The sequence below is a fragment of the Pseudopipra pipra genome, chromosome W, assembly GCF_036250125.1.
Source record: "Pseudopipra pipra isolate bDixPip1 chromosome W, bDixPip1.hap1, whole genome shotgun sequence".
Taxonomy (NCBI): domain Eukaryota; kingdom Metazoa; phylum Chordata; class Aves; order Passeriformes; family Pipridae; genus Pseudopipra; species Pseudopipra pipra.
Window position 1 is genome coordinate 35,669,951 of NC_087580.1, and position 21,308 is coordinate 35,691,258.

General features: G+C 51.4%; 1 protein-coding gene and 1 pseudogene across 1 annotated transcript; one reads left to right on the forward strand and one right to left on the reverse strand.

Annotated features, from left to right (window-relative positions):
- Nucleotides 1-21,308, reverse strand: part of LOC135405245 (zinc finger protein 721-like) — a 250,874-nt pseudogene that overhangs the window by 30,982 nt on the left and 198,584 nt on the right.
- On the forward strand, nt 9,706-19,761 carry LOC135404633 (gastrula zinc finger protein XlCGF7.1-like). The gene is made up of 2 exons (XM_064639367.1): nt 9,706-9,713; nt 18,959-19,761. Exons 1-2 carry the CDS (start codon nt 9,706-9,708, stop codon nt 19,545-19,547), a joined length of 597 nt encoding a protein of 198 aa, XP_064495437.1. The 3' UTR covers nt 19,548-19,761.

Sequence of the window (21,308 nt, forward strand, 5' to 3'; positions counted from 1 at the left end):
ACCTTTTGTCTGGGAGGAATCCTCAGTTCGATTCAATTTTCCAGGAGGTGGGACAGGCCATTACAGCGCAGGGCTGAAAAAAGGGAACAGCAGCTCTTTTCACCTGGAAAAAAAGTCTGGAAGCTTTGGCTTCAGGTGCAGTTGTTGGGGTAGCCTGGGCACTTCTTGGGCAGGAAAGTGCTTTCTGTGATTGCACCTTTTGTCTGGCAGGAATCTTCATTTGAATTCAATATTAAATAGGTGGGACCGGCCATTTCAGAGCAGGGCTAAAAAAAGGGAACAGCAGCTCTTTCCACCAGGAAAAAAAGCTGGAACCTTTAATTCAGGTGTAGTTGTTGGGGCAGTGTGGGCACTTCTTGGGCAGGAAGTGTTTTCTTTGGTTGCTCCTTTTGTCTGGCAGGAATCCTCAGTTGGATTCAATTTTTCAGGAGGTGAGACAGGCTGTTGTAGCGTAGGGCTGAAAAAAGGGAACAGCAGCTCTTTCCACCAGGAAAAAAAGTCTGGAAGCTTTGGCTTTGAGGTGCAGATGTTCGCGCAGTCTAGGCACTTCTTAGGCAGTTAGATTTTTGTGTGGTTGCACCTTTTGTCTGGCAGCAATCTTCAACTGGATTCAATTTTTCAAAAGGTGGGACCGTCCATTGCAGCGCAGGGCTGAAAAAAGGGAATCAGCAGGCCTTTCCCCCAGGAAAGAAAGTCTGGATCCTTTGGCTTCAGGTGCAGTCGTTGTGGCAGCCTGGGCACTTCTTGGGCAGCAAGAGCTTCCTGTGGTGGCACCTTTTGTCTCGGAGGTGTTTGTTCCCTGTTAGCAAGTCCCTTATGGCGTCAATCACAGAACACTGGGACTGCTCACAGGGCATGACGAAGGAATACAGCAGCAGTGCGGAAAGAGGAGGTAGAAAAATACATTCCTGTATCTAATATACTTCCTCAATTAGAGAAATCGCTAATCTTGTCACATGATTTGTACTGGACCCTTCTAAGGATGTACTTTTGCCCAGACCCTTTGCTCCAGATGTGCCAGCTACACCAAAGGAAACCAGAGAGAATCTCAGCGAAGCCAAAAATCAGCTCTTATGGCACTTGGCACTCTATGGGGTTTAGCACTGGAGCTCAATCTCTCTGGGATGGCTGGTCCAGAACAGTTCATTTAATGAATGGTGCTGTTGCTGAACTTCCCTGGGCATGTTGCAATTGGCTACTGAGGCTGAAAGGTTTCCTGTAAGGATTTTTATCTTTTGAAACTACAGGCTGAATTTGAGGGATAAACTCCAGTATTCTGAAAGTGGAAAGTTGATCAAACAGAAAAGACTGTTTCTTCTACAACAGATTTGAAATAGTCCACTTGTAAAAATCACAAAGCTTGAAGCCTACTCAGCAGAGCTGATTCCTCATCTGCACTGATCATCAGCAACTGGCCTCTCTCCTATTTCAGGGTCTCATCTGTGTACACTGGATTAAGGCCTCCTAACTTCTTAAGAAAAGTAGTGTTATAAGCTCACAGTTCTGCCAAGGTTTCCTTAGTAGACGGGTTGAAAAGCAAAACTTTGTTGCCATGACCAACAAATGCAGAGCCCAAGGTTGTTTGTGGTGCTAGCTTTGCTTCACTCTCTAATAACTTCTGTCCAGATCAGTGCTGGCAACAAGAATTCCAGGTTAATGCTTGTTTCATTTTTCAGGTTTTGCATTTCAAGAATGGGGAGTTGTTATTGGAAACTCTGCCATGGCTCTCAGTAACAGCCTCGGAAAACAGTTTGTCTTATTTCCGAGGGAGAAGTTTCCAACCCAGCTTTAGAGTATGCAAATAGCTGAATGACTTGTTGTACAATTGGAAATAAAAATCAATACATTTGCTCTGATTAAGGTCTTAACTTATATTTGGCTAAAGAGTTCTTTTCTTGTTACCTTCTTTAAAAAATAGAACCCACAAGCAGAAAGGTGATCTCCTAAAGTGTTGTAACCATTTAAGTCCACCTGTTGCCACACAACAATAGCATGCCAATATCACATCCAAAGATACAGAATCTTAGAGATACACACAAATATATACCTATACATATCTATGTATGTATATCTATCTACCTACACATATCTCTACATATCTATACAAATACACACAAGAAAGTTTGGGGTTCCTGATGAGAGTTCTACACGGGTAATGAACAGCGGACTGGTTTGATGTGTCATACAACTGTGGGCACCATGAATGTAAGCTCTGAGCTTTGATTTACTGTCCTGGTTTGTAACTGCCTGCCTTCCCTTTGGGGGGAACACAGGCCTCTAGTTTGCACGGTCTGTTTTGTTTTACTTGGCAGTGTAGACTAGGGGCAGAAGAGTTTTTGGAGCCAAACAGCTCGATGCAGATTCAGTTCCTTTAGTGGTGCCTAAAACTCAGGAGCTGGACTCCACGGTGCCGGTGGGACCCTCCTGACTCAGCACGTTCCATGATTCCATCAAGTCCAACTGTCAGCCCAGCACTGCCCCAGCAACCCCCAAACCACTAAAGCGTGTCAGCCATGGCCAGATGCAGGCGCCTCTGAAACACCTGCCGGGGTGCTGGCTCCGCCTGGGCAACCCATTGCAGTGCCCGAGCCCCCCCCGAAAAACACAGGGAGAAACCTTTCTCCAGGAGCTGACCTGAAGCTCCCCTGCCTCAGCCTCGGGCCACGTCCCCCGCTCCTCCCAGCGCAGGCTCCTTTCCAGCAGCCCCCTCGGCAGAAGGCGGCTCAGGGCTCCCCTCTGCCCCCCCGGCCGGCTCCGCTCCGGCCCCGCTCCCGCCATGGCCCCGCTCGGCTCTGCACGGGGAAGGAACGCGCCCAGCCCCGGACAGACACCCCCGGGGGCCGCTCACTGGGGGCTGACTGTCCGGGGGTCACTTACTGGGGGTCACTTGCCAAGGGTCCCTCCCCGGCGATCACTTGCCAGGGGTTGTTCACCGCGGGTCATTCACCGGGGGTCCCTCCCCGGGGGTCACTTACCGGGGCTTGTTCACCGCGGGTCTCTCACTGGGTGACACTTACTGGGGGTCGCTCACCGGGGGTCGCTCACCAGCGGCCACTCGCCGGGGGCCGCGCACGGGGGGTCCCTCCCCCGGGGCCGCGCACCGGGGACCACTCGCCGGGGGTCTTGGGGCCGCTGCCCGAGGGCCGCTGCCCGGGGGTCGCTGCCCGGGGGTCGCTGCCCGGGGGTCGCTCAGCGGCAGCGCTCCCGCTCCCGGCCCCGCCCGCTCCCACCCAAACCCCACCAACCGCCCCTCTCGGCCCCGCCCCCGCCCCGCCCAATCCCCGCCTCGCCCCGCCCACTCCGCCGCCTCCCATTGGCTGCGCACGTTCGGCCCTGGAGCGAGGAGCGCGCGGGGAGCGTTGCCTGGAAACCGCCGAGGGAATCCCGGGAATCCTCGGGGCGCCGGCGCTGCCCCCCCACTCCTGGAGCGAGCGGCCGTGCCCGCCCGGGAGCGGGCACTCAGCGCCTGGCTGCGGCCGCCACAACGGGCAGGGAAGCAGGCGCGCGGAAGGCGGGCTTCGGGCCCCGGGCAGCGAGGAGCCCTGAAAAGAACAAAAGTGTTGAAAGAGAGGGAACTCATCGCACCATCACAGAACAGGCTGAGGTGGAAGGGACCCACGAGGAGCGTCGAGTGCAAGCCTTTGCCCGGCACAGCACCGACCCCAAGAGTCACACCGTGTGCCTGAACTCTGCCAGCCTTGGTGCTGTGACCACTGCCCTGGGGAGCCTGGTCCAGTGCCAACCACCCTCGGAGGGAAGAACCTTTCCCAAATATCCACCCTCACCCCACGTGAAAAAAACCTATTTGCAACCAAAAAAAAAAAAGTTTCTATTTTCTTCCTTCCCCTTCTCCTTATTTAGTGTTTACACAACAGTACTGCAGTGCCCTACTGGCTCAAAACTGAAATACTTGAAGTCCTTGCCGTATAGGCTGGATTTTGTCCCTCAGGCAGAGGCTAATCTGCCTGCAGTCCACCAGGACTGCCAGAGCTTGGGGAAGGGATGGAGGCTATCGCAGGAAGGAACAGAGATGCGGAGATATTCCCTGATATTCTACTCTAGAGGCGGCTCAAGAGACAGCCCTGGAGTTGGAAGCACTTGCCTTCGTCACTGGACGATCTTGTCCAGCACCACCGGTCAGATGTGTGGGGTTTATGTCCCACAGCAAATTAAAAACACCACAGCCATTATGTAAATGTGTATTTGTTTGAGTATTCACCCTGATGGTGTTCAGGCAGTTAGGCTGAGGTACTTTGTGGAGTTTTGGAACAGAAATAACATCTTTTAATGGTGTCTGTGACCAGCTGAGGTGCAGGATGTGGCCTCTCTATTTTTAGCATCTGCTGGTACGCCCATCTGTAGTGAGAAAACATCCTGTGAGTGTTAATTTAGGTGATGCAACCTTTTAAGTCTGGAGAACTACTTCCTTCTTCAAAGCTTGCTAATTCTCATGAAAGAAATAAAGAGAATTTCATGACAGTGACCTATTTTTCACTTTGAATATCCCAACTATTGGTGAGCATTTACATTAAAATATTTGAAGTTTAATACATTTTGCAAAATGTCCTGGATGTTGAGGGATGTAGTGAACTCAGAATTAGAAAGTGGAGATTGTCTTCTTTTTCTTTGAAGCTCACAGGCCTATGAAAAAACAAGTTTTCTAGAGAAACTTAAATTTTTTTATCTAATTTGTACACATTTCTACAATTAGGACAGCTGTAGGTTCACCCCTGGCAAAATCTCTCTGCTGGTAACCCAGCCACATGCTGATTAATCCTTATTTCATGTTCAAGTGACCAGGATATTTTGGTCAGCTGGCGACAGAGCGGTCCAGGTGGTAAAGGAACAAGGACTTTAGAGCAGTGTTTGCCTTTTTCTCTCCTCCATCCCCCTTTTCTATATATTATACTTTGCCACTTTCTCTGCTCAGCACACAGGAATTTGCTGGATGCATCCATGAATGCAGAACCCACTGGAATCAGGACATTTGTTCCAAAGGATCCAGCTAGTGCCAGGGAAGCAGAAGTTATGACTGTGTAACAACCACACTGTGAGGAGGAACAAGACTGAAAACCACTTTCCGTAAAGGGAAGGATTTGAACTGGTGTTGGAGATGTGCAAGGCTCTGTTATTCTCCCTCCTTAAGTTGTTGACAGGACACAGTCCCCTCTCTTACCTGCCATTGAAAGCTCCTTCTAGTTACACTTATGGCAGTGTAACTTTGTACCAACATCAGCCGTGCACTGTAAGCTGCTGAGGTTTCCAAAATCCACCTTTTTTATTTCTGCTAGTTCTGCTTCGTATCCTTCAAGCCAGTACACAAGAACAAAGCTTCAGCAAAGCCTACCTAACATTTTCTTTTGTTTCTGACATCATTAGCCAACGTAAACCAAACCATTAACAGGCATCTAAAAATATTTCTGGAAGTTTTCACGTGCTCGGTGAGGATTCCAAAGTTTTCTTTGAGGGAGACTCAGGGAGACTCTAGAAGAAGATTTTTGGTCCAGGAAAAAAAAATAAATAACGCAGCTGAAGCCCAGGCACCGTTGTATGAAGCAGATTGATTAACCTTAGTGCTGCTGCGTTCCCACTGGAATACACACTGGAATGACACTGGAATGCCGCCGGATTTCCTACTGGCCGCCCGGAAGCGGCTCCTCCCGTGACTCCCAGCGCGGCAGGACCGCCTCCCGCTTCCAGCCGGCACATCCTGCCTGGCCTCGCCTCCCCTGCCCGCCCCGATCCATCCCGGCCCGCCCCGATCCCACGCGATCCTCCCTCCTGCCCGGGTGAGTGCGGGGCCGCGGGACGGGAAGGGGCTGGATGGAGGCGGCGGGAGCCGGGAGGGGGGAGCGGGGACACCGCGTGTCCTCGGAGCCGCTGTGCCCGGCGGTATTCCCGCTGTGCCCGGCGGTATTCCCGCTGTGCCCGGCGCTATTCCCGCTCTGCCCGGCGGTATTCCCGCTGTGCCCGGCGGTATTCCCGCTGTGCCCGGCGGTGTTCCCGCTGTGCCCGGCGCTATTCCCGCTGTACCCGGCGGGATTCCCGCTATGCCCGGCGGTATTCCCGCTGTGCCCGGCGCTATTCCCGCCGCTTCCCAGGGAGCTGCCGTGGTGTGGGAGGGAACAGCCCTGGCGGGGAGCAGCTGCTCCCGTGTGGGGTTCTGCGCTGGGGTTTGTCCTCCAGCCCGGCACGGAAGGAATTGGGGGTGCTGGTGGATGGAAAGTTGGGGCTGAGCTGGCGCTGAGCTCCCAGCCCAGAAATCCGGGCGTATCCTGCATCCCATTCAGCGGGCCGTGGGTGAGGGAGGGGGTTCTGCCCCTCTGCCGAGCTCTGGTGATTCTCCACCTGGAGCGCTGCATCCAGCTCTGGAGCTCCCAGCGTGAGAAGGGCACAGACCTGTTGGATCAAGTCCAGGGAAGGCCAGGAAGATGATGAGAGGGATGGAGCAGCTGCGGAGACAGGCTGGGAGAGTTGGGATGGCTCAGTCTGGAGAAGTCTCTGTGGAGACCTCCTTGCAGCCTGTCAGGACTTGAGTGGTGCAAGAAAGATGGAGAGGGACTTTTTATGAGGGCCTGTAGCTGCAGGACAAGGGGCAATGGGTTTAAGCTGAACGGTTTAGGTTTAGACTAAATGTAAGGGAGAATTTTTTTCTGCTGGAGGGTGGTGAGGCATTGGCTCAGGTTGCCCCGAGAAGCTGTGGATGCCCCATCCCTGGCAGTGCTCAAGGCCTGGTTGGATCCTGTTGGATGGGGTTTTGAGCAACTAGATCTTGTGGAAGGTATCCCTGCCCATGGCAGGGGGCTTGGAACAGCTGTAATAACCAGCAGAACGCTACAGAACAGCACGTGTTGTAAATGAAGCTGCGTTCTATGAATAGTAAATATCTGAATGTAACTTCTTTAAATCAGTGTGAATGAGCTGAGAGGTTGGTACAATGGATTTAGGTCTGGAATTCAAAACTCTTAATCCAGGCTTGGTTGCATTTGTGTTGCTGTCATTTGGGGATTCAGCTTTAAATCTTGGTGCCTTCAGCAGCATCTTCAGATCTTGCTGTCAGTCAGGGACTGATTTTCAGTCTTTAATTTTTTACGCATTCCCTTGCCTCGTGCTGCAGTTGGGAATGTTCATTCTCTCAGGAAGGAGGTGATGTGAATTCCCTCCTGCAGGGCTGAGGTGACCCTCGGTTACTGTTGAGGGACAGGCTGTGCAGGAGCTGCTGATGAAACACTGCCCAGGAGTTAGTGGGCCAGCACGGGTGTGCTGCTGCACAGAAGAACTTAGTGCTGCATGTAAATACCAGAACTGGAGTTTAAGTTTCAAAATACGGGATCTGTGTAAATAAAAGTATCTCAACAAATTGATAGCATTTCCTATCAAATGGGTGTAGGGAGTAGAGCTGTCATTTTTACTTAGAAATTATGGCATCAGCACGTTCAAACTTCTCAGGTGTTTGCTTTCCAGACTTGCACAGTTACCTACCGTTACTTGATTTTCCCCTTAACTTTCCTGAGAATTTGGCAGCCAAACCATTTGTAGATCAACTTCTCTATTTTTGCATAATGGTACACAATCATACTATCTGCCTGGGAAAAACCAAGTAAATGACTTCCAGCTTTAAAATGAAATGTCTGTGCTTGTATGAAAGAATTCTTTTTGTTCTACATAAACAAAGTTTGACAGCTCGACAGGACTGAAAGCAGAATCTTGGCCTTTTAGTTCTTAAACTGGTAAATTTTACAAGTTTTAAACTTGTAAATGTAGTAATTACAGAGCATCAACAGGAAGGCCTAACAATGTTCCCTGTCTTCTGTAAACTGTTAATGCTTTGGAGCAAATAGTGAGGCTCTGAAACCAGAGCTGTTCCTGGGATACTCTGATATCCCACTGGGTAGGGTCAGAGTTGTTGCTCTGGGCCCGTGAGCTCTTGAGGTTGTGTTGCTGGTTGATTGTTTTGGTCCTCTCTCCTCTTGAACAGGAACCATGCCCAAGAAAGGAGGGAAGCATGCTGAAATGGGAAAAGAAACACAGACACAGTGTAAACGAGCAAAGCTGGAAGCAGCTTGTTCTCCCTCAGTCCTGAGTTTTGAGAACCCAGACAGCCTCTTCGGGAGCTTGATCTCCCCCATCAAAGAAGAGGTGTTTTTCAAGGAGTACTGGGAGCAAAAGCCACTGCTCGTCCAGAGCAATGATCCCCTGGTGGCTGCTTACTGCCTGTCCCTGTTCCAGCTGTCAGACTTGAAGGAGCTGTGCAGCCAGGGCCTGTACTATGGGTGAGATGTGAATATCTGCAGTGTTTGAATGGAAAGAAGAAGGTTTTAAATAAAGAAGGCAAAGTGAATTACATGCAGCTGAAGAAGGATTCTGACCAGAAAAAGGCAACAATACAGTTTCATCAGCCTCAGAGATTTAAGGTGGGATTGTTTCACTGGATATAATTGATGCTGGCTTAATAATGTGGTGTGTTTTGCTTGAGTTGCACTAGACATGGCTTCATCTCTGTCCCCAGGGGAAGTGGTTGACACTGATGACCTGCTGAAATCTTTACATGAGCTGTATTAAAACACAGTTTATACTTTTGCACCGTCCATCATGTTTCACTGCTCTGCAGTAAGAACAAAATCTGATTCATGCTATAATATGTATAATAATATATTCTTTTTAAAATTTTGCTCTGTCACATAAAAGTTTGGAAACAAAAACAAATGCACAAAATTGATGATTAGGCATCTGTGCTTAAATTATCCCTTCTGCCCCACTGTTTCCTTGTGCAAACTTTGTGGCTTTTGAGCCACTTCCCTTTAATGGAGGGTAAGGTGTGAAACCATGTGAAATATTTCCAGTGTTCTTGCCAGTGAATTGCACCATGGAAAGGTACCAGCCCATTTTAGCTGAGTGTTCTCAGTCCTTGAGTTTGAGAACGAGACAGTGGTGCTGCACAGTTGTGTAAAGGACTTGGATTCTTGGAGGTGCTTTGATTCAGGTGTCAACACAATTGAATTGTGAGGTGGACCCAAATAAGATCCCAAATACAAGCTGAGTCCCAGGTATAGTGTTCCTGGCTGCTGTCAGCTTTAATGGCCAAGCTGCACTTGTGTGGATCTGGTAGTTGGCACGTTCTGCTGTTTCCCTTCGGTGCCTTGTGTGTCACATGTGGGGTGTGGATGAGTCAAGTTTGGTTTTGAATATTCCCAAATGATTGGAGTAACTGGTGAAAGGTCTCTAACCTTTGTATGTTCTCTCTGGTGAGAGAATGCAGGTCCTGCATGTGCTTCTTGTCTTATGGTGTTTTGCTGTTTGTGGGATTATTTTCCTCTGTTCAGCCTTGTCTGTCTGGTTGTGCAGCCTAAAGATGGCACAGGGAAGAGAACAAACCCAGGTTGGGGCACCAGACTTTTTGGCTTAGCAATGACTCTCATGGCAGATCCCCTTTGCATCTCCAGTGCTCTCCTTCAGGAGAAACACTGGTACAGAGCACCTTCCTTCCCAGCCTCTGTGTCCCTGATGTGATCATTCTTCCCAAGCCATGGGGAGGATGTGGGCTGGGCTTGGCTGAGCTCTTCAGCAAGTAACAGCATCTTTTTTTTTTACAGGAGGAGCTGTGGAAGATTCAGGAGAAGCTGGAGTGCTACTTTGGGTGTCTGGTGGGGTCCAATGTTTACATCACTGCCCAGGGATCCCAGGGCTTTCCTCCTCACTATGACGATGTTGAGGTAGGACAGCACAACCTTGCCTGTGAAATTGTGCATGGGCTTTTGCTGATGGCAGTGTTTGCTGTTGTGTGTGTGCTTCTAACCCTCCCCCCCACTAAACATTATAGGAAAATGTTGGGGTTTTTTATTTGTGTTTCCTTGTAGTCATTTTTCTTACATATTTTTGCTGAAAATTTACTAATAGTAATATCTAATCATAATATCATGTAAACTGGGTTTTCCAGACCTGGTATTTCCATTAGATAAAAAGAGAAGTTTGTTTTCACAGCTGCAGAAGCTTTCTAGCACCTGTTTTTTCATTTTCACTTCATTCAGGCCCCAAGAATTTACAAGTCCTTTTTCCTTTACTAAGTACTTGCTCTTTCTTCAGCTGGACTGTAACAGCAGACTGGTTGTGCTTGTTGGTCCTGCTGTTTTTAAGAAGTTTCTGATATGATGAATTCCTGTGGTCCAAATGCATTTTAAATCAGCTTCTAAAAGAAACATACAAATATACACTGCGTTATAAAGAAAAAATTGGACTATCCCACTTAAACCAAATCAAAAAATCCAATCTTTATATATATATTTTGCTTTTTAATATTTTCATTTCCATTCAATACACCTGGAGTTTCATTTTCCTTATGCTTTTTATTCAGCAGCCTCACATCCAGCATTTCTAACTCATGCCATCTACCCCCATTGGGCACCCTATAGAGGTTTCTGATGCTCTGTTGGGGATAAGCCTCTTTCACCTGAAATTTTGGCTATTTGTGTGGCAGATGTTCCTTTTGGGTTAGTTCTCTAGCACTTACTTAAGTGACTGGAGAGTAACAGGGATTTCCAAATGCCTGCCTTAGGATAAAACAGATCCCACTTCACAACTCCTCTGTCTGTTGTCTCTAAATAGAGACAAAAAGAATTAGTTCAAATTGAAATTTCTCTGAATTGTAGCTATCTAAAAATTAATGTGAAAGGAATTACTTCCTTATGGATTTGGATTTATGGTCTTTTGCAGGTGTTTATCCTTCAGCTGGAAGGCGAGAAACACTGGCGGCTCTATAAACCAAGGGTGCCTTTAGCTCGGGAATATAATGTGGAATCAGAAGATAGGATTGGGAATCCCACACATGAGTTCATATTAAAGGTATGAGAATTTCATTGCCTTAGGTGGTCTGGGCTGTGATTGCCAGAAAAGTTAAAAGTGGTCCATTTCTTGAAGGCAGTGATTGTGGCTGTGAAACTGAGGGGAGGGTTTGCACACTGCGAGCACGAGAAATTTGGGTGATAGTTGTCTGTATCCTTTTTTAAAGGTATCCTTTGCTTCTAGTATTTAAATAATGGGCCAAAAGCCCCAGTTATTTCTGTAAATTGACTAGTACTCTCCAGGTTGGGCACCCTGACTCCTCGGTCATGTTTGTGGAGTTGTGTGCAGAAAAAACACTGGGTTTGTGTATGGTTCTAAAACATTTTTATGCTTTTACATGCTGCCTGTAATCCCTCAGGCTAATCCTTCTGTGCACTGAGACTTACTGCTGCACTGAACATTGTCACTGTTCTGGTGAATGAGATTTAAATATTTATCCTTGGCTGATAAAGAAAAGCATGAACCAAACCCCATATAAACTTGCTGTATTAATTGCTCTTCCTTTTTCCAAACCTGAAATTCAAGTGTTTGGTTGGTGGTTGATTTTTGGAATAAAAGGAACATTTCATGAAGATTACTGAGTGTCAGCAGGGAATCTGGTGCTTGTCCTGTTCTGTTTGACCTGCTTTTGAAGTGTTACTTGTCCAGCTGGTGGTGCTGCTCCATGTTGGAATCCTCAGGAGTTTCTCTGCCTTTTGGCCTGTTATGGAGCCTCTCTCTGCTCTTCTCAGTGTCCAGAGCTGCATTTGGGTGTAGGTGTTTGAGGAATAGTGTGACATGTTGGATGGTGTAGGTGTTTTAGGAATAGTGTGACCCATTGGATGGGATGCTGACATCATGAGCTGTGTTGTTTGACAGAGGGGAATATTCAGTCATCATCGTGTACTGGGTGATGCAAAGTCTAGTAAATTACAGTTCCCTTTTTCATTTCTGGAATATTTTGGACCAGACTTCAGTGCCTTTCATTTTTATGGAATAATGATGGGCTTAAAAGTTATCCAAGTTTTTAATTTTTTTTTCTTCTGTTTGCTGTTGTTCACTTCCTGTGACCCATTTCTTCTGGGTGGCTGGTGTCAAAGTTTGGTTGTCTCTTTGTGGCTGCCTCTGAGGGGGGTGCTGTTGTTTGACTCTATTTCCTCCCTAAACATCTTTCTAGAATATTTCCTTTCTCCATCTTTCAAATGAAGAGAATTCAGAATACTCTTGGTTGGTGTAGTCCCCACTCTGGTAAGGAAGGCAGTTTTCTTTGACTGTGCTGTCCAACTCTGTAGGTGTTTACAGGACAAGCCATAAGTAAACTTTTATTTCCTTCTTGGAGGCAATTTTATGTGCTTTACACCTTTCTTGCCTTGACTTTCCTTATCTAGTTTTTTTTCAGTGTGGAGTTTTAATTTACATAGGTGAGAAGAAAGATAGGGAGGAGGAGGAGGAAGGTCGTACCTGTTTTTTAAGTGCTTTAACTGAAAATCTCAGACAACAGTATTGTAACAGATTACCATTTTTATAGAATATTTGGCTTTTCTGGTGGAATACTAGCCTTTTCTTTTGATGTGATCTGACCAAATCCCCATTTCACTGCTCCTCTGCCAGCCCACTGTGTTGCCAGCAGGTCCATCTCAGCTGCTTCTTTGTCCTCTTCCTGCAGCTCAGTGGGAGTCTGTGTGTTCTGTAATGTTAAAAAGCTTCTTTCACGTTTTCAGCAAATATTGACAGCAGGTTGGAAAGTTTAAGGTTCTGAACCTCTGGCTTAGTGTTCTTTATGTTATTAAAGTGTACATTGCAGGACTGCTCCATTTTGTGATTCTAAAGGATATGTATTGTCAGACTGTCTGCTCAGAGAGTATTTTCTCTGACTGCAATAAGGTTTGACCTGGTGCCCTGAATATATCAATTTTCTTGCAGCCAGGTGACTTCCTGTACTTCCCAAGAGGGACCATCCACCAAGCTGACACTCCTCTTGGGACCTCCCATTCCACACACGTGACCATCAGTACCTACCAAAACAAGTCATTATTCTTTATCTTTTGTTTTGTGTGGCTTTCCTCTGCCAAGTGATGTGTGTGAGTAGTACAGACCTGAGATGTGGTGAAGTTTTGGGGCTTGGGGGAAGGAGGGGAGCAAGAAGACTGTTGTTTGAAGCAGCCTGTTTGAGAGGTTTTCATGCAGCAAGCTTGATTGCTTTTTAATTGCTTATTTTATTATTTACCAGCTGTAGGCTTTAATGTGGAAAATGCTACAACTGCAAACTCACTTCTGTATTTAAAAAAATCTCTCATCAGTGGCTGAAGTTACTGTTCATTTCATAGCTCAGATAGAGTCATGAGTTACTCCTTTCATCATGTTTTCTCTTGTATTTGATAGTCACCTGCACTAATCTGACAGATTTGCTGCCAGTTCTTCCTTGCAAACATTTTCTGCTTATCTGTGTTTTTTTTTTATCTCCTACCCCATGTATGCCAGTCAGATTTCTTATGACACACTCCCAGTCCTTGTGCCCACACTGTTATCACACAGGGAAATGTTCTTGCCAACCTAATCAGCCTCCCAGATGCTGGGTTTGGAGCCATTGGTCTGAGTTAGGAATTAGGAAGGGCAGAACAAGTTTGGGCATATTCTAGATAACTGTGAGATGAATCTCTGACCACCAGCTGTGCCATTCTGGAAGCCAGGATGGGCTGGTAACTCTTCATCTGGCCACTCCTCCAACATGGAGAGAGGGTTAAGAGGAAGCTGCTCAAAGGTGTCAGTCTTCTTAAAAGTTGGGTTCAGATTATTTCAATTTACACATGTGTTCTTTTATTCAGAAGGTAAAAAAAAAAACTAAACCCAAAAAACAGGAGAGGGAAAGGAAAAGCTGCTCTTCTTCCAAGGTTAAAAAGTGGAGTCATGCCCCGTTAAGGCTGTTGGTAATGAAGTGCTGACATCCTGCCTCTGCACCTCCTGTCAGCAAGTGCAGGGAAAACAAGCAGGAGTCCTGGTGCAGGCTGCTGTTCTGACTTGTAGATGGAAGTATGATCTGGAAGCATTTCCTTGGCAAATTGAAGAGAAATCCTTGAAAGCAGCTGTGGAGGAAGTGCTGGTGGAGGTGGCACTTCCAGGTATTTTCAGGTTTGTCTGGGCCAGATCCCAGCAGAGGAGAAGTGTGCACATGCGGGATAAGCAGGGCAGTTTGGAAAAGCAGTCCCTTCACAGCCCGGCTCCCCCCAGCCCCCTTTGGGGGTGACCCCCCGCCCCTCGCGCTCCCTTTGGGGTCCCCCCCGCTCTTTCCCCCCCGCCGCTTTCCCGCCGTGCCCGCCCCGCTCACCCGACAGGGCGGGGCCGGCAGGGACGGGGCGGGGACGGGCCGAGCGCTGATTGGCTGCGGCGGGGGCTCGAGAGGTGGGGCGTGCGCAGAGCGCCATGTTGTCTGCGGGGCAGCGGTAGCGGCGGAGGTGCGGCTGCGCTCGGAGAGCGCGATTCTGGGGATCCGCTCGGGGCTGCGGGGAGCGCGGCTGTGGGTGGAAAGGCTGGAGGGCTCGGGAGGGTTTAGCCGAGGGGTTCGGGGGTTCCCGAGGGTCAGAGCGCGGGGCCTGGAACCCGCGCGGAGGGCGGGGGGCTGTCCCAGCGCCCTGGCTGCACTGCGCAGGCGCGCCGACGTTGCGCGCCGACGTTACCCGCCGGCATTACCCGCGATCCGCCATTACCCCTCCCGCCACAGCGCCCCCTGCCGGCCCGGCGGACCGACCCCAGGGAAAGGGGATCCCAATGCCCCCCCCCGAACCCCAGAGACCCCCAACACGCAGCACACAGAGACCCCAAAGGGACTGGGGCCCGGGGTCCCCTTAAGCCCAGCAGTGGGGTTCAGGGGATCTCCCAGCCCCCAGGGGAGGAGTCCTGGGGGTGCCCCCCAAAGTCCGGGGGGTAGATGTACCACATCCGTGTAAGGGGCTCCCAGTGCCCCTCAGTACGGCCCAGTAACCCCCTCAGTGACCAGCCAGTGTGTCCCAGTGACCTCCCACTGCCCCCCAGGATGGCCCAGTGATGTTCCAGTGAGCACCCAGTAACCCCCAGTATGGCCCAGTAACCTGCCAGTGTCTCTCCCTGTGTTCTGGTAATCCCCCAGTAACTCCCCAGTCCCTCCCAGTGACCTCACAGGATCCCTCAGTAACCCTCTAGTCCCTCCCAGTGCCCTCTGGTTCACCCCAGTGTGTCCCAGTATCCTCCAGTAATCACCCAGTGCCCTGCAAAGCCCCCCAGCTGTCCCCAACGTGTCCGCAGATGCCCTTGTCCTTTCTGTGAGCGTGTGGGGGGGCATTTTTGGGGTCAAAGGGTCCAGGGTTGGGGACATCAGGGATGGGCTTGGGGCCAGTGAAATTGGGGGTATAAAGGGGGGAATAATGGCAATGGGGAGGCCCTGGGGACATTGGAGACACCAGGGTTGTCTTGGAGTGTCAAGGGGGGAATTAGGAACACCAAGAGGGTCTTGGGGACACCGGGGAGGTCTCAGGACTCAGCTGCTCTTGGTGCAGCCCCTCACCTCCCCCCCAGACCTCTTTAACCTCCCCATATGTCCCTTAACCTCCATTTTCCCTTTAGTCCCCTCCCCCCACAGATCCCTTTGATGCCCCAGTGCCCCCAAAACCTGTTTTATCTCCCGCAAATACACCCAAAGACCCCTAAACCCCCCCAAATCCCCATCCAAACACCCAGATCCCTTCAAATCTCCCCCAGCCCCACCCCTCAAATCCATTCCAACTCCCCCCAAAGAGGGGGGTACCCTGGCACCCTGGGACAGGAACACAGTGGGCTGTACTGGGGGCACTGGGCTGTACTGGGAGGGCACTGGGGGGGGATCAGGTGTCCCAGGACAACGTGGCCCAGCTCCAAGAGAGATCCAGGGAGCAGTGAGGAGGTACTGGTCTGTCCTGGTCTGTACTGGTCTGTCCTGGTTTGTACCCCGAATCCCCAAAGCCCCTCCCCAGCTCCCCCAGGACCCTCCCGGACCCCAAAGCCCCCCCAGGCCCCTGACTTGGTCCTGCTGCCCCTTGAGCATCTGCAGCTGCTGCAGAACCAGGCATTTCATCAGCAAATGTGCAGGTGACACCAAGCTGGGGGTGTGTTGATGTGCTGGAAGGCAGGAGGGCTCTGCAGAGGGACCTGTCTGCGGAAGAGTGTGTCAGCAGGAGCAGGGAAGTGATTGTTGGGCTGGACTGAGCGCTGGTGAGGCCACCCCTGGAGTGCTGTGTCCAGCTCTGGGCCCCTGAGTTGAGGAAGGCCCTGGAGGGGCTGGAGCAGGCGCAGAGAAGAGCAGCGAGGCTGGGGAAGGGAGTGGAGCACAAGTGGTGTGAGGAGAGGCTGAGGGAGCTGGGGGTGTTGAGGCTGGAGAAGAGGAGGCTCAGGGGAGATCTCCTGACTGTCTGCAAGTCCCTGCCAGGAGGTTGGAGCCAGGTGGGGGTGGGGCTGTTGTGCCAGGAAGCAGCAGTAGGACAAGAGGGCTGGGTCTTGAGCTGTGCCAGGGGAGGTTTAGGTTGGATATTAGGAAGCAATTTTTTTGCTGAGAGAGTAATGAGGCCTTGGAATGGTCTGGGCAGGGAGGGGGTGGAGTCAGCGTCCCTGGAGGTGTTGAAGGTGAGAGTGGATGTGGCCTCAGTGCCATGGTCTGGGAAGCACGGCGGGGTTGGATCCAGGGTTGGACTTGATGATCTCGGAGGTCTTTTCCAACGTGGCTGATTCTGTGATTCTGTGATTGCCATTCCTATGGCAGCACATGCTTGAGGCTCTATCCCCAGGGTGATAGAGATGTCTGTCCATATCTATCTCCAAGGTTAGTCTGTAAATGTGTGGTGTTAGAAAAGCAGGCTAAGTTCTGGGCTGGTTCTAGAAAGAAAAGGAACCCCACAGACCAGTGCAAGCAGGCAGCCCTGAGCTTGCACATGGTGTCCCCTCCCTGCAGGTTCCTGTCCTTGAGCCCAGGCCCTGAGGTGAGGCTGAGAAGTGGCGCGGAGGTGAGCCCAGAGCTGTCCCTGAGGTGAGGCTGAGAATAAGTGCAAGGCAGAGGTGCTGCTGAGGAAGGAGAGCCCTGTGGTTGGGAAGAAGACAAAGCTGTGAGTGCCCATCCCTGAGAAGGTGCTGTCTCCATCCCCTGTGTGCCAGGTGAGCTGGGGCTTTGCTGCAGAGCTGCGGGCGCTGATTTGAGCGTCTCCAAGTGCTGAGATGGTGGGCACCCAGGAACACAAACTGTGCCTGGCCACGGAGCCTGCAAGGAGGAGCAGAGACAGCCGTGGCAGTGTGGGGGGCCAGGTTGTCCCTGTGCCTTCCCCTGCAGGCCCTGTCTGTCCCTGCTGGGCCCCTGTCCATCCCCATCAGGTCCCTGCCCGTCCCCCCCGGGCTGAGCTCCCCCCAGGAAGTGCCATGGAGCTGAAGCTGCTGCCATCCCCCCCCTGCAGCCGCTGCCCCAGCCAAGGGAGCAGCAAAGGCAGGGCCAGGAGCAGAGGCAGCAGCAGGGGAGCCCTGGGGGACCGGGAAGGTCTTGTGTGGGTCAGGAAAGAGGCGCTGGGCACGAGGCCGGGGCTGTGCTGAGCAGGCCCAGCCCTCACATCCCCCCAGCCAACGCCGGCTGCCCGGGGGGCTTGGGAGGGACCCCCAGCCCGTGTGCCCCACACTGAGCTGGCAGAGAGAGAGCCAAGGGACAGGGCCACGGGCAGGGCCACGGGTGAGGGACAGGCAGGGCCATTGCAGGGCCACGGTGAGGGCACAGCCTGTGGCAGCAGAGCTGCCCAGGGCCGGGGCAGCCGGGGGTGTTGGTACCAGCCAGTGCTGGGGCCGAGCAGAGCACGAGGCCTCTTGCAGAGCCCTGGAACAGCCTCCCACTTACCAACCCCACCCTGGTGGGATGACACTGTCCCCTCCCTACAGGACACTCCCCCAGAACTCTTCAGGGGTGCATTTTGTATCTATTTCTGGTTGCTGATTCCTGCTGGGGACGTGACGGAGCCTCTGCAATCCCATGCATGGGGCACAATCTCCTCTGCAGAGCTTGACTCACTGCAGAGAAGCCAAATGCTGCCCCTGGGCCATCAGAAGTGGTGCTGAAGCCTCTTTCAGCCCAGCCCCAGGTGCAGTTTTCTCATCCCCTCACCGAGTGCCCGCTCCCCCAGCCGGCACTGACCAACCAGGGCGTTTGGCACACTTGGTTTGGTGGTTTGGAGAAACAGCCCCGGACTGGCAGGGGGCCAGATAACCTCGAGGAACAGCCCTGGTGAGTTTTAACTAAAACTACATTAATACAGTTTTTGATTAATATATAGTTAAGTCAATCAAGTGCTCATGAAATGACATCACTCCCTTCATCCTCCTAAATAAACACCATTTTTTTGGTCTGAATCTTCATATTTTGGAGTATTTTTGGCTGAATCCTAACTTTTTGCAGTTTGTGAGTGGGTTCATCTTGCTATTTCTAAGAGGTTTTTTGCCTGAATCTCGATGGTTTGGATTTTTCTGGGCTGAATCTTGGTGTTTGGGAGGTTTTTATGGACACAGGATGCCCAGTGAGTTCTAGAGATGGACTTGGACAGGAGGAACCCCCAAGCCAACGCGCTCAGCCCTTGTGTTCCCCCCCATCAGGATTTGTCCTTCCCGAAGCTTGGGCGGATGGAGGAGGAGGCTGCGAGGAAGAGGAAGATGCCTTGGGCCCCCCAGGCAGGTGAGGAGGCAGTCAGTGTCCCTTTGGGCGGGTGTTGTGCTGGCTCTGTCAGCCGAGCATGGCCCCGGCTGCAGGACAACCCCGCTGGCGCCGCCGTCCTGCCGGGGCCGGAGTTGGGGGGATGTCCTTGGCCTTCCCTGTGGGCCGGAGGCAAATCCCCTGCCTGTCCTTCTTGCTTCCTGCCCCAGGCCCTGAGCTGAGGACGGAGAGCCCAGAGGACAAATCCCCCCGTGAGACCCTGGTGGGAGAGGCCGTTTTGAAGGGCTCCACGGTGCAGGAAGGCAGCGGGGAGGAAAAGGGCCAGAGATCCCCCCGCAGGAGGGGCTCCAAAGCCATCCCAGGGTTTTCTGAGGAGGAAAGAGCCAGCCTGTGCCGGGAAGGCGACCAGAGCTTGAGCCAGAGCTCCAACCTGGTGGTCCCTGAGCAACCTCCCACTAGAAAGAAGCCCTTCAGGTGCTGGGAATGTGGGAAGAGCTTCAGTCAGAGCTTCAGCCTGCTCCGCCACCAGCAAATCCACACTGGGGCACGTCCCTACACATGTGGAGAATGTGGAAAGAGCTTCAGCCAGAGCTACCACCTCCGCACCCACCAGCTCATCCACACTGGGGAACGGCCCTACAAGTGTGAGGAATGTGGGAAGAGCTTCAGCCGGAGCTTTCACCTTCGTTCCCACCAGCACATCCACACTGGAGAATGTCCTTACACGTGTAGGGAATGTGGGAAGAGCTTCAGTGACAGCTCCACCCTCCGCAAACACCATCGCATCCACACTGGGGAACGGCCCTACAAGTGCTTGGATTGTGGGAAGAGGTTTCCAACCAGGGGGAATCTCTACACGCATGAGCGGACGCACACGGATGAGAGGCCCTTCCACTGCACCGACTGTGGGAAATGGTTCAAGGAGAAATCCCATCTTGTCACCCACCGGCGCATCCACACCGGGGAGAGGCCCTACAAGTGTGGGGAGTGTGGGAAGAGATTCACCCAGATCGGTGTCTTGACCAAACACCAACGGACCCACCAGTAAGAGAAGCCCTACCAGTGCCCCGACTGCAGGAAGAGCTTCGGCCGCTGCTTCCACCCCGAATGAAGCCCCTGATGTTGAGGCAACCCCTGGAGTCCAGTGACTGTCAGTCCATCCCTTTTGACCACAAAGGGCCAGTCCCCTTTAACAGAGGCACGTTCTTCCAACAGAACCCTTCTTGGGGGGTGTGTGGAGATTCCTGCCTTGGCTGGGGACCCCCCAAGGTCACTGCTGGAGGTTGAGAGCAGAGATCTCTTCACAAGCATTGGTCTGTGGGAGTCCCATCCATCTCCAATTAAGAATTATTGCTTTGTGCCAGCTTGAGTAGAATTGCTTCAACAATTGCTTTAGTGTAGAACACTGTCCTATCTTATCCTGTACTCCTGGTAGTTTTAGTGTTTGTCTTGTGCAGTAAATAATTCTGATGAAGATTTTTTGTCTGGTCATTTGGAACCCTAAATAAATCAATAGATTTGATTTGCCATCATTAAAACCTTGGGGACAAAAGTGGTTCACTCACACCTCTGTAATTTCTCTAAACTGAAACTGTTGTCATTACCCAAGGCTGAGATTGGATCCAGCAGCCTCCAGAACCCCAGAGGAAGTTGGGAGCTCAGGGGGCCACCCCCTTTTGCCAACACCCCTGTGCCCAAAGACCCCCATGGGACCATCAGGCCTGCCAGACCACCACCCCTTTTCCACCCTTCTCCCTGTTCCTCCCACTTTCCCATTGTCCCCTCAATCTCCAATTTTCCCCCTGAACAGTTTTGGGGGCCCAACCCCCACTTTTTTCCCCCTCTCCTGTGGGCACTGAAGGATAAAATGAGGCTGCACACACAGAGTTCCATTACGGGACTTGTCCGCCCATCTTTCCGGCGTCCCCCTTTCATTGGGGTTCCTTTGGAAACAGCGCCTGGGCTTTGTCTTTTAGTCCACTGGAATTCCCAGCATGGCCCCAAAGCAGTGCCCTGATCCCACACATTGCCCTCCCCTCATGTGCTGGCTGTGTTCAGCCACCAGACAAAAACACAGGCTGCCATGCAGAGCGTTCCAAGTGGTTTCCACTTTGGCAAACAGCACTCTCTGGATGGAAAACACCAGTCAAGGCCAAAACACTCCTTGTTGATCCTGATTAACTGAATGCAGCTGCTGCTGCCTTAACTTGTTCCCATAAAAATTCTCAGGGTTCCTTTGCTTCCAGGAGGCCCCACATGTCACAATGGCCCCTTGATTCCATGAGCTTCCACAGTCTCCAAAGGTTCCTTTAGGTCCATGAGGCCCTGCAGTCCCAAAATGCCCTTTGGATTCTCGGAGATTTCCCACTGTCCCAGGGTCCCTTTTGCTTCAGAAGGAGCTGCAGTGGGACAGTGGCCCCTTGGTTCCATGAGCTCTGCAGTGTTCCAGGAATCCTTGGGTTCCAGGAGAGCCTGCAGTTTCACAAGGAGCACTTGAATGCAGGAGGTTCTGCAGGGTCCCAATGGCCCCTGGATTCTGGGAGGTTCAGAAATATCTCAGGGCTCCCTTGGTTCCAGGAGGACACACATGTCAGCAGGAACCTTTGATGGCAGGAGATTCAACAGTGTCCAAGAATTCCTTTTATTTCATGAGGCTCTGGGTTGTCCCAATGGCCTCCTGATTCCATCAGCCCCCTCAATGTCACAATGGTCCCTTGGTTCCATGAGTTTCCGCAGTGTCCCAGGGTTCCTTTTACTCCATGGGGAGCTGCAGTGTCACAATGGGCCCTGAATTCCAGGAGTTTTCCCA